The 12,066-nt window shown below is 43.6% G+C and overlaps 1 protein-coding gene across 1 annotated transcript in view; it reads left to right on the top strand.

Annotated features, from left to right (window-relative positions):
• DNAH1 (dynein axonemal heavy chain 1) overlaps window positions 1-12,066 on the top strand; it is a 66,332-nt gene that overhangs the window by 11,430 nt on the left and 42,836 nt on the right. Inside the window, exons 11-21 of the mRNA XM_088061735.1 lie at window positions 135-285; window positions 862-1,055; window positions 1,920-2,145; window positions 2,814-2,933; window positions 3,725-3,807; window positions 5,270-5,411; window positions 6,485-6,640; window positions 7,613-7,811; window positions 9,622-9,875; window positions 10,771-10,983; window positions 11,695-11,859. Of these exons, the coding sequence (XP_087917861.1) occupies window positions 135-285; window positions 862-1,055; window positions 1,920-2,145; window positions 2,814-2,933; window positions 3,725-3,807; window positions 5,270-5,411; window positions 6,485-6,640; window positions 7,613-7,811; window positions 9,622-9,875; window positions 10,771-10,983; window positions 11,695-11,859 (1,903 nt within the window). The remainder of the gene's footprint in view (window positions 1-134; window positions 286-861; window positions 1,056-1,919; window positions 2,146-2,813; window positions 2,934-3,724; window positions 3,808-5,269; window positions 5,412-6,484; window positions 6,641-7,612; window positions 7,812-9,621; window positions 9,876-10,770; window positions 10,984-11,694; window positions 11,860-12,066) is intronic.

Raw genomic sequence — 12,066 nt, forward strand, 5'->3', positions numbered from 1 at the left:
CTGCATGAGACAGTCCTCTCATCTGTTTTCCTTTCCTTTGCAGGAGGCATTTTAGTATCAGGACCAGACCAATACAGTTGTGTATCATATTCTCAAAAAGCATCCCTGTTCTTTCTTATCTCTTCCCACCACAGGCCTCAAAGGAATCCACTCTTTGTAACAGACATTAAGCTAGACAGCAGTGGCATCCTCTTCAGCCCCTCTGTGGAGAGCTTTGAGACATCCCTCATTTCTCTATTCGACAATGGAATCCTGGCAACTCACAGTATCCCACAGCTGGAGCAGGTGAACACTTCTGCATCAACAGTGATACAGCTGAGCATGTGTCAGTGCACTGCAGCTCAGCACAGACACCCCTGAGCTTGTACTGAGGGAGAGAGGTGCAGAAGTGGGTACTTGGGAATTCAGTTAAATTAATCTGGGCACAGCACTGTGCTAATGCAGTTCTATTCTGATAGGATTTCTTCAATCTCCCCAGCCTTGTAGCTCTTTTGTCTGGTTGTCCTTTCTGCTTTGGCGCTGCAGGTTCTGTGGACACATGGACGCTCTGGTTGCCCCTAGTGCCTGCTGGCTGGTAAAAGCAGACTCATAACAGAAATAAGACTCTTTCCAATTCCATTTGATGCAATTCTCTTCTGCATATGCATCTTTCTGTCTGCTACTGTGAAAGCCCTGTCTCCCAAAATCCTCATTCTTTGGGGAGGAGGACACATAAAACTGATAAAACAATTCCTGACACAATGTAGAAGTGTTGGACTGCAGGAGTTCCCAAAGGTGCCACCAGGGATTGCTTTGCCCCTCTCCTGAGGAGGCACAGTTAGCTCTGTTTGTACTGAAAGACCTCTCTCCTTCCTCTTCCAGTATGTGTTGGAGAACATGGAAATCACAGGCAGCCCCATGCTGGGATCAGTGGGTTTGCAGGAGCCAGAAGTGGAAGAGCTACGTGAGACTGTGCGCTCTGCCATTCAAAAGACTCGGATCCCTCTCCAAGCCTACGGCAGGAGATATGAGAAGTTCTTAGAGATAAATAACAATGAAATCAAGTACTTCCTAAAGTAAGTGGCTTCTGACAGAACCCCTGTGACCCCAATGACAAGCCTTTGTGGAAGCTGTTGTGTGGATGTGCTGATGTGAGAGTGTGGGGCTGTTCTGAGACCACGTGCCTCAGATGTGAGATCAGGCCCCTGTCAGAGGCTGCCTTCAGTCATGGGCGACAGTCCATGCTTTTAGAGGACATTGGTGCTGGCACTGGGAATTTCTTCCTGTCTCTGACAGCAGTCACATTCCTGTCATGCTTGTCAGTGTAATTGGAGATATTAATGGCCCTAAAAATGAATCATCCTGTTTGAGAATCCAGTTAGCATACTTGACTCTGACCTCCTTCATATAGTGTCTGCTCAGGCTGATAGCATTCTGTAGAAGGTAATGTTTTCTTTTGTTTCAACCTCATTGTTTTCATTGCCAAAACTCTTTGCACCTGTTCTGTCCTTTAGCCTCTGTTACTTTAGTGGACTTCGTTTAGGTCGTATGTTTTCTCCAAACAGTGGGAATTAAGCCCTTTTTTATTCCAGCTTAATCAATTTACAAATCCCATCTAACAAATTCCTGTCTCTCCCCAGAATACATTGAAGTGCCTACCCTCCCCTGAAGTGCCTCCTGATCTTGCCCTGTTTACACCAGTGCTTTTATTTTATCTCTCCCTCTCTTCTTGCCATATTTCTTTCCTCTTTCATCTATTTTTTCTACTCCTTTTCTGCCACTAAAATACTTTGTGCTCTTATTCCACTCTGCACCTATTGTATAAATGTATGCCTTAGTAATTTAATTTCTTTATCCTTTGAGTGGATACAAACAGCCTATATGCTCAAATATTCTTAAGGTCTGCACTGCCATTTTTTTGTTGGTGTTTTAATTTACAGAGACTATGAAGAGCAATTTCCACCTACCCCGGAGGTGATGAAGATAGTAAGCATGTACATGTCTGAAAAGGAGACCCTGGACCACATTCTACCTAGTTCTATTATCATTGGCCCCTTTCAAGTCATGATAGAACATATTAGGCATAATCTCTCTGATAAACACAAAGCACTTGCCACTGCCATGTTGGACATGCTGGCTAAAACCCTCCATTCACAGGTGCAGAAAGTAAGTTATCTGGTTCAATGGATTATCTGTCTTGTCTTGTCTTGTCTTGTCTTGTCTTGTCTTGTCCTTCTGCTTTTGAGGTTGCTGTGTTTTTGTGAAATGGCCAGAAGGCCACATTAATGAGGATATTTTAAACATCACTCTGGGCTGATTATTTAAAATTATAGGGGACATATGCAAACTCAACCAAAGGAAGTATTAAATATATTTAATAAATTACTGAATTTATTAAATAATATTTACTGAATAATAAAATATTGAATTACAGCCTGAAAGCTGTAGCTCTTGAGATTAAATTCTTCAAGACCTTGCCATCTTACAAAAGTGTGTTAGTGGATTGAAAAATCTGTTTAGTAGACAACTGGAAAGTCCTGCTTCCTCTGAGGAAAACTGAAATATAGGTAATTGCCTCTGCCAGCTGGTTGTCTAAATCTGTTATTAACATCATTTCCACTACATACCTGCAGTTCTTCTTCCTCTTTTTTTGTCAGTCTCGTTCTGTTTGAGCTCAAATGAGATGGATGGGAAAAGAAAAAAACAGAACAGGGCCGTGTACTCATCACTTAGACCACCTTCAGAATGGGAAGTGGGTGGATCAGGGCAGGTTTCCCAGTTTGTCTGTTAGCAAATGGTGACTTTTTGATGGCCTTTGCTGTGTCCTGCTGCAGATCTGTGAAGCATATGAAACCATCAGCATCAAAATGCATGAGAAACCGAAGAACATCGAGGAGCTGGTTGAGCTGCGGGACTGGCTGAAGGGAGTGCCTGAGCAGCTGGCAGTGCAGGAGGTAGGGCAGGCTCTCCTTTGGACAGGCACATCAAGGGAAGCAAGGAGGAAATTTGTCAATGTAATGTGTGGTGTCTCAGAAGCAGAGCTCTTTTTTTTACTTGCATGTCTTTGTGTGCAATGCCATGAGATTCCTGGCTTTGTATTTTTATAATTCCTAAGATTTGTATTTTTAAATACATATATCATAAATTTAAATCTCTTTGCAAAACAAAATAGCAGTTAAAAATCTTGCCTAAAATACTTATGTATGCATTTTGCTGCCTTCATTATCCACTCTGCATTTGTGTACTGAATTCATTCTAAAAATGAATGCTGTTTTTTAAAGAAAATCTTTCTGTTACCCAGTGCTCAAATTGCTGTTAATATATTTTTTCTAATAGGACATTTTAGCGCCGAGTTATTGCAAAGTTATTTGAAGTGTAAGTCTTTTCCCAGCTGAACAAATGGGGAACAAAGGCATCAAGCTGTAAGCTAACTCGTCCATGCCAATGAGGGAACCTGGAGGATAACCTAAAACACTCGATTTCTGTCCAGCGCTTTATCCACTAGGTCACACTTCTTTTCATTCCCATAGAACAGAGGGTGATGATGGCACGATCGTTCACAGAACAAGGGGTTGTAAATCCATTCCCACTGTTCACACAGTACAGAAGCAGCCCACATCACATTAAGCTTGTGTGACTAACGCTCTTCAAAGGCACCTCATGAAAATGAGGTGTACACCAGAGACTTGGAATCAGCATGGTCTAAAGGTGTCTACTTTTTTTCTCTTTCTCTCACCCTGTGCAGCAACTGATTGAGGAAGTCATGGAAGATTACAAGGTCATGGACGACTTCCTTTACAATCTTACTGAAGAAGATTTCACTGACAAGTGAGCACAAGGCATTTCTGCCACTGTCAAAGTGGGACTCTGCAGCAATTACCATTCTCAGTGCTTCAGGGGCCATGTGTCTATCAGGGGCTCCTGCAGAACTTTTAAGTGTCTCTCAGGCTATATGAGCACTGAATTCTTGAAATGAAGTTTGTAGACAAGAAGTGTGGGTTCATGCTGCCTTCTGGCCTGGGGCAAGGCAAACTGGTAGCTATTAACCAGTTTAACATAGTAAAACCCTTTTCTCTGGGTGTTTGGTTTTTTTGGTTGTTGGTTTGTTGGTTTTTTTGGGGGGGGGTGGGGATGGTTTGAGACATTTTCAAGGTCTCAAAGTGCACCGTTTAGTCTGTGCCTGAAACTAAATGAACAGTTCCAAGATAGGAGCACTCCTAGGGTTTTCTTAAGACTAGAAGAGAATTTGAACCCTTATCATTACTGCAGTTCTTCTCCAAGCATCCTCCTCTTACTTTTATTATTCCGATTGTGGCCTGACTATGCCCCAGTCGCAGGGTCAGTTTACAAACACAGCTACAAGGCTTCTAAAGCTTGCTCAGCCCAGGAAGCACTTCTCTTATGACATGTACTTGGTCCAGTATGTCTGTAACCTGAGTTAGTCTCTGCAGAGTTCTTCTGAAACTAGAAACATGGGGTGCAAGGTGCAAAAACCCCACAGAAGCTGCAGGAAAGCAGCTCAGCCCCAGGCCAGCTTGGAACAGGCATGGCTGTATTCCCACTGCCCAGACCTGCCACGGGCAGGACGGGTAGGAGATGGCTGCATCTCCAGGTGCTGGGAGAGGTGTGAGCTCCAGTGAGTGTAATGTGCAAACCTTTACCTGGCATTGCACACAGGCTGAGGGTCCGAGTGGAGGCACTAATGGGTGGGCTATGGCTGAGCAAAAACCAAGAAACCTGCCTTAGCATGAGCAGCCAATTTGTGCAGCCTTTCCTGGATCTACAACACTCTCCCCAGGGCACTCTGCAGAATCCAAGGCTTCCCTGTATCTGGGTTACTCTGGCCCCTCACTGCCCTGCTTAACAGGAGACTGGCTTTTTCAGTAGCCCTGAAAAGCCATAAGCCGAGACTCTGACCCCATTTTTTTTCAGTTCCTTGCAAATACATTCAAAGACAGACATTCCCTCTGGATGCCAACTGTTATTTTGCTGTCTCCTAGCTTTTCAGCAGCGTAGTGGATTTGTTCCTTTTAAAAAGGCCCTCCACTTCTCCCCAGCTCTCTCCAGCTGAATAGCCTAGTCACGAGGACTGCATATCAACAAGACAAGCTGGAAAAAAATGTTTTGTTGAAACCACATGTGTTTCTGTTGTTGTAAAGCCTCCTTGTTTGGTGGGATTTGGCTTTCTCGTTCTGTTATTTTCAGCATTTCAAACATATGCTCAAAAAGCTTGTCTCTTTCTCCTGTTTTTTTTTCCCCCCATTTGTTTTCTTGTATCATGTGAGTGCAGGTGGACTGCCAGTTACTGGCCAGTGAAAATGTCTATGGACTCAGAGTCCATTCGGCTCCAGCACATAGAGGATGAGGAAAGATTTCGCAAAATGCAGATTGCAGATCAGAAAGAATTTCAAGACAAACTGGAGGAAATGCAGGTATTGAGCCCCTGACAATGAACTGTCCCTAGAAGGGGGTCTTGAAGCTCTTGTGGTCAGCCAGGTGGGGAACTTTCAGATGAGATTTTACTCAGATGAGTTTTGAGGTGAATATGTTGTTAGACCAAATATTAACACACCCTCCCTTGGTTTTTTGTTGGCTTTTGATTAAGAGTTTCCTTTTTTGTGTGAAAGACTCTGCAGAAATACTCATTTTTCATTGAGAAGGTGTTTATACAGTGTTCCAATTCTTGGTGCTCAGGCAACACGGGCACCTCCTTTTTCTTTCTTGTGTACTCAGTTCCCTGCAGAGCATCTCCTGTAATGCGCTGCCATCAAGGGGGAAAATACAGCATTCAGCCATGGAACTCATCTTGTGGGAAAAGACCCTGAAATAAATGCAGACTTTTGGAGCTGAGACACCTCTGATGTCTGCTAAAATAGTCTGAGTTTTATTTTTTCCTCAGAAAGTCTTTTAATTCAGGGGAAAAAAGCCATTTTAGAAAGGTGGAATCACTGACCTAGATTTTCTTGGAAACAGGTTCCCAAAATGATAGTACCCCAACACTGGATCAAAAAACCCAAACAAATAAAAACAAACCCACACAAAATACCAAAGCAAAATCCAAATCAAGCAAACAAACCCAAGCTACCGAAACAAAACACAAAATTTATCAGAGAAGCTCTAGATATGTGTTGTTAAACAATGCTTGGAAACACAGAGTGACTAGTAGAGCTATCATTTGCACTTTACTGGTTCTGTAACAAATATCAGCATCAAATTTGGGCACAGACGTATTTTTCCTATTCCTTGGGGATTTAACTATCGTCACAAAGAAGACAAGCAACTGGTCATCACATTTACAGTTTCCTCCACCTGACCAGTGGTTATTGCTTCTCCTCACCCCTTCCATCACGGTCTAAACAGAAGTGAAATTGGTTTGGAGGAGATGAAATCATAAGCATAAAAATCTTGCCCTTGAATGTAACAAAGAGCACACCAGGAAGCTGATATCTCTAGAAGCAGCACGCAGCTTCAGAATCCAAATTTATGCCTGCCTTTTCTCTTCCAGCTGACTGTAGGTGGATTTTCCGTCCAGTCAGATGTTAACCAAGCCCATGAGCTGGCTGAAGATGCAAGGGATGTCCGGAAGAAGCAGAAGGAGCTTCAGGAAATGGCAGTTCTCTACAACAACAGGGAAAGACTCTTTGGCATCAGAGTTACTGATGTAAGTGTCAGGTCCTGTACCTACAGGACTCTGATCTTTGTTGGGATTTCTAGGCAGCAGGTAGAGCAAATAATGAGATGTAGTTCCTCAGAAAGGAATCCTTCATGCTGTTTTGGTTTATCTGGGGAACTGCTCCTCAGTCTTGTAGATTGACTACACTGCTTCATCGCTCCACTGGGCTGCAGAAGAGCTGATCCCAGGCAAATGTGGAAGGTTGATCAGGATCTGATATTTCCACTTCTGTGAGAGACTTTGGATGCCCACAGTGAGATATGAGGGATGTTCATGAGGAGAAATTGGCTGGGGAAGGTCTTGAAGCAGCAGTTAGGATGCATCTATTTCTCTAAGGCTGTTGCTGCAGGTCTATAGGTGTGAATGCGAGTGGTTGCATAGTGGGTGCTGGCAGCTGGCTGGGCTTGGAGCGTGGTGTTCTCCTAAAGCAACAGTTTATATAGTTGCAAACACTCATTTTGCTTGTAGCTGCTCAGCTGCCAATGAGTCATTGTCATCCACATCCAGCCAAGCCTGGCTGCAGACCAGAAGTGGAGTTCACATGATGATCCTTTCCTACCCTTCAGTCTGTGGTTACTTCTCCTTCCCTGTAAGGAGCCAAGTTTCGATATGATGTGTGGTGTGTGCTTTCACTGATGGTGTGTGGCCTGTCCATCAAAATCTCCTCATTCTGCAGGAGAGCTTTGTAGAGGGAAGTGGAAAGAGTGCTTTCCATGCCACACACATGGTGCAGGCACAGCTCCACTGGATGTATGTTGGTTTTTGCTGGTTTCTCTCCCTTGGAATACATGTTGTTGGCCCAGGAGAAGGTAGTCTGATATATCCTCCTGGAATACATGTTTTCTCCTTGCTGGCTTCAGATTCAAAAAATAGGTGGGTTTTTTTGCCTTTTGACATGTAAGCTGTTGTTTGGACCTGAATACACTTGTTGCTTATGTTGTTTTTCATCTCTTTCTAAAGTACAGTGGGGTGTCCAGGATGATTAAGGAGTTCCAGCCATACTATGATCTCTGGACTACAGTGTCAGACTGGATAAAGTGGAACGAGAGCTGGATGAATGATTCTCTCCTTAAAATTGAGGCAGAGGAGCTAGAAAAGAATGTCAATGACTCTGTTAAGACCATGCAGAGATGTGTGAAGCAGTTCAAGGATTCACCAGGTAGATGCACAGTCTGGGGAAAGGAAGTTGGTGCATATCAGCATTTTGATGTGAGGCATGTCACAGAATGCTGTAAGCAGGGATTGTGGGGATGTCACACGTGTATTAGAGACAGCTGGGAAAATGCTAGCAAAGTTATTTTCCGCTTTTTTTTCCTGAAACTATGATGATTCACATCTAGATACTAGTTAGATGCTTGAAGCACCAGCCTCCCTCTGATGCTGTGGTTAGCATTTACTCAAATATATATATATAGATGAAGATATACATATAAATATAGATATATAGATATATATAGTGCAATAATCCAGGCTAGTCACAGAGAGTTACTATATAGCCCACTGGCTAGACATGTGGGTTTAAGCCCTTGTGCAAGTCAGGAAGCAAGGGAACTTGAATCTGGGTCTTGCAGGTGCTGTTTTCTTGGCCAATCTTGTTTTCTTCATTGGCCAGTGCATTTAATGGCAAGCCAGAAGAGGTTTTGATTTTGTTATGAATAAAATGAAATTATCTCTGCAATATAATAACAATTTTCCTTCTTGCCTGAATGTGTGTGAAGTTTAGATGATTGTGCTCAGCCCTTGCAATTCGCATGAGGGTCTTTTGACCATTTCTCCTAATAAAGCTGAAACTGAGACTTCAGTTGTAGCTTAACTTGCCATTCCCTGATTCTCAGAGATGTGTTGGTCATTCTTTAGAGCGAATTCTAAAATCTCCTGCCATATGGCTTAGATTGAAATATAGTTTTGCTGTGGGTGATTTTTGATTCATCCTTTTAAACTTGAACTTGCTCTTAAACAATGCCATGAATCAGCCCCAATGGAGGAGGTGATGAGTGGATGCGTGAGTAACTATGAATCACTATGATAAACAGAAATACTAAGAATACCTACTTATGTTCATTGCAATATTCTCTGGTGCCTGGTATTATTTAATACAAACATATTTGTTTTGTCCTTGAGTCTGGCTTGCCTTTGCATATCCCCAGCAGAGAGCGCGAGGTGGTCACATCTTTGCTGTGAGCGCGCAGTGCAGCTATGCAGGTGCAATAAAAGGAGGCACATGCTGAAGCCAGATTTCAGAAAGGAAGCAAGTCCCATGTTCTTTACCTACCCCTTGTTTTACTCACAGAGTAGCGCAAGCTGAAAAAAAAGGGAGGATGTGAACAGTGCAGAGACTTTCTAGGATTCCCCCAGAGAGAAAAGCCCTTTCCCTCACTTTGTCCTTCATATGAGGCAGAAGTACGATTGTCTCTAGCGTGGCCATAGGCTGGCAGGGCCTGTTCTGCACACTTTCCATTTCCAGACTGGGATCCCAGCCTGTTTCTAGCTCCTTAGTGTCCATCTTCTATTGAGGATGATGTTAGCTGTGGTGTGAGATAAATTAAAATGAAGTTTTGTTAAGAAATGAGTATCTTGAAATGATGACTGAGACTTCCAAAATATCTACTGGCAGATGATCATGCTTTAGTCCATATTAAGAAGTTAAATTTGTCTGCCTCTCTTCATCTGGTGAGCTCTAGCCTAAGGCACACTTCTGCTTAGCATGGGCTTGCCTGTAACAAGCTTTTGATAACAGGCAGATCTGCTTCTTGGGAGCAGGCTTGAATCCTGGCTTAGTGGTCACGTAGAGAGAGCCTTCACATCCTCCTTACTTTAACCTGCATTTGCCAGTGCTCTCTCCTGCTGCTTACCTACCCCATACCATGTGACTACATACACACCAGGCTTTAGACAGCTTCTAGGAGTTCCTTAAGGCAGCTTCTTCACACACTGTTTTGCTGATGTTGTTCTGTTTTTCTCCCTGAAAGACTGCCAGAGCGTCGCCATGAGCTTTCGCGACCAGATGGATGATTTCAAACAGTACGTGCCCTTAATTCAAGGGCTGCGCAATCCTGGGATGAGGAGTCGGCACTGGGAGATGCTGTCAAACCAGGTTAAGGCTGGTGTTGAGCTGGAGCCCAGCATGACATTTGGTCGCTGCCTGGAACTGAACCTGCAGGACCACATGGAGAGTGTTCTCAAAGTAGCTGAGACAGCCAGCAAGGAGTACGCCATCGAAAATGTGAGAAGAGAGGACTTGTTGTGCCTCTGCTTGCTTCTCAAATAGGTTTCTGTTGAGCAGGCAGTCAGTGCTTTGGGTGATGTTCCTGTTGTCCCAGAGCATTAGACACATTCTGCAGCACAAGTAAGAAGGTTGCTGTCCTTACAGAAGGGAGCAATGGCCACACAACTGGGTTCACACAGTAGAAGAACTGATTCTATCTTGTGTAGAATTTCAATTGTGGCATTAACAGCTCTGCCTTATGGTTATGTTGATCCACTGCTTGGATCTGATTCTGCACTGTGAGATTAGTGACTGGTAAAGTTAAAATAAATTGATTGTCTGCACTCTGCCATTCAAATGTTATGTCAGGGGGATTAGGGACTGGGACTGGGGATGGCAAATCCTTTAAACCAGTAAACATGCGGGGAAACCTTTCTAGCTCTGGAGATTCATAGATGAGATGGTCTTTCAGCTTCAGTTCACCAGTTCAGATGTGATCTAAGATGGTCTTGACCTTCTGGCAGCTCTTGTTCTCTGAAATCTCAGGCAAGTTCCCAATGGATAGTTCCCCTTTTGACAAAGCTGTCATTAATCATAGTCATTAACAATCCCTTTGCTGGCAGCCTCTGTGCATCTAGAGCATAAACAGGCCTGGAGGTGAAATTGCCATTTTTTCCCCTTAAGGTGTTTGTTTCAGCACTGGTGTTGAGGTGTTGAACCTGTGGACAATGCAGAGGAAATGTGCTGTTGCTGACTGTATCTTGCCTAAAATACACAGCTGCAGTTTCCAGTGGAATCCAAGAGCAAGAATCTGTCATTTTCTAGAGAGTGGCCTTAAGAAAGTTGTGGAAGCTGGCATAACCATTTGTACAGGTTGTATCTGAAAATTAAATTAGTTGTCCCTCTGTTCCAGGCACTCAACAAGATAGAGATGGAATGGAAATCTGTTTCATTCATTGTGACGCTTTACAAAAACACAAAAACCTATATTCTGAAAAGCACCGATGACATTTCTCAGCTCCTAGATGATCATATTGTCCTGGTTCAGAGCATGTCTTTCTCACCCTTCAAGAAACCTTTTGAGGAAAGGATGAACTTGTGGGAAACTAAGCTGAAGATGACACAGGTACTGATTTTTAGCCACACATGTGTGGTGAAGACAGGCAGCTGGGTTGTGCTGCCATGCTTGAATGTGGACACTGTGCAGTTGCTGCTGGGAACTGGAAGGGCAATTATCAAGAGAGTATCAGTCTTTAGGGAAGAACAGGGCCTGTGGAAGCCCTCTGACTCAAGGAAAGTAATGCAGCCCTTTTGCTGCCTATTGCAACATGTTTTGGTGGGGCCAGAACTTGCCTATTGCTGTGAATAGTGTTACTGGTCTCTCTAATCATACTGTACTGAGTGGACCTCACAGATTCTTACAGACCCTGTGAAATCCATGCTAGTCATCCACATCTCGGTGTAGGAAAGCAGGTGTAGGAAGACTGCTGTTTAAGCAGGATCTGGCAGACTGTGCCAGCACTTGCTCATCAAACCAGGAGCTCCCAGCAGGACTCTGACAGCAAAATAGCAGTGCTGCAGAAGAAAAGTTACAAAACTTTTGAAAAGGGGAGTGCTAGGAAGTTGATAATTATTTGGAAAGGAAAATGCAGTTCCTGATCCTGTAGGTAGATTTTAGAAATATGGAAAGTGTAAGTGCAGCATCACCTCTTTTTTTTTTTTTCTTTTTTTTTTCACTTTCTTGTTTTTTTAAACATGTTCTGGTGCACAGTTTGGATGGTTTTGTTGAACAGGTTCATAGCATGGTATCCTGATACGCTTTTCTGCTTCTCACTAGGATGTCCTAGAGGAGTGGCTGAACTGTCAGCGCTCTTGGCTCTACTTGGAGCCAATCTTTAGCTCAGAGGACATCAAAAGACAGCTCCCAGTGGAAAGCCAGCGCTACAACACCGTGGATAAGGATTGGAGGCATGTCATGAAGAAAGCCAATGCAAATCCTGAGGTATGTGCCCTGATGAAAGCCAGTGCAGGTATCTCAAACACCTTGAAGCTGTGCTCACACAAGGACTGTGTCTTTGAGTCACTGTTTTTATAATGGTGTGGACGTAAGCAGCACTGTATTAACTGTGTAGCCTTGTACAGGGCATTGTGCTGGGTTTCTTTTCTCAGAATTTGGCCTTTTTCTCTCGTGCCTGAATGGACAGAGCCA

Source organism: Pseudopodoces humilis, chromosome 13 (assembly GCF_049639895.1).
Source record: "Pseudopodoces humilis isolate 2021_Gansu_Grassland_sample_001 chromosome 13, ASM4963989v1, whole genome shotgun sequence".
Classification (NCBI taxonomy): Eukaryota; Metazoa; Chordata; class Aves; order Passeriformes; family Paridae; genus Pseudopodoces; species Pseudopodoces humilis.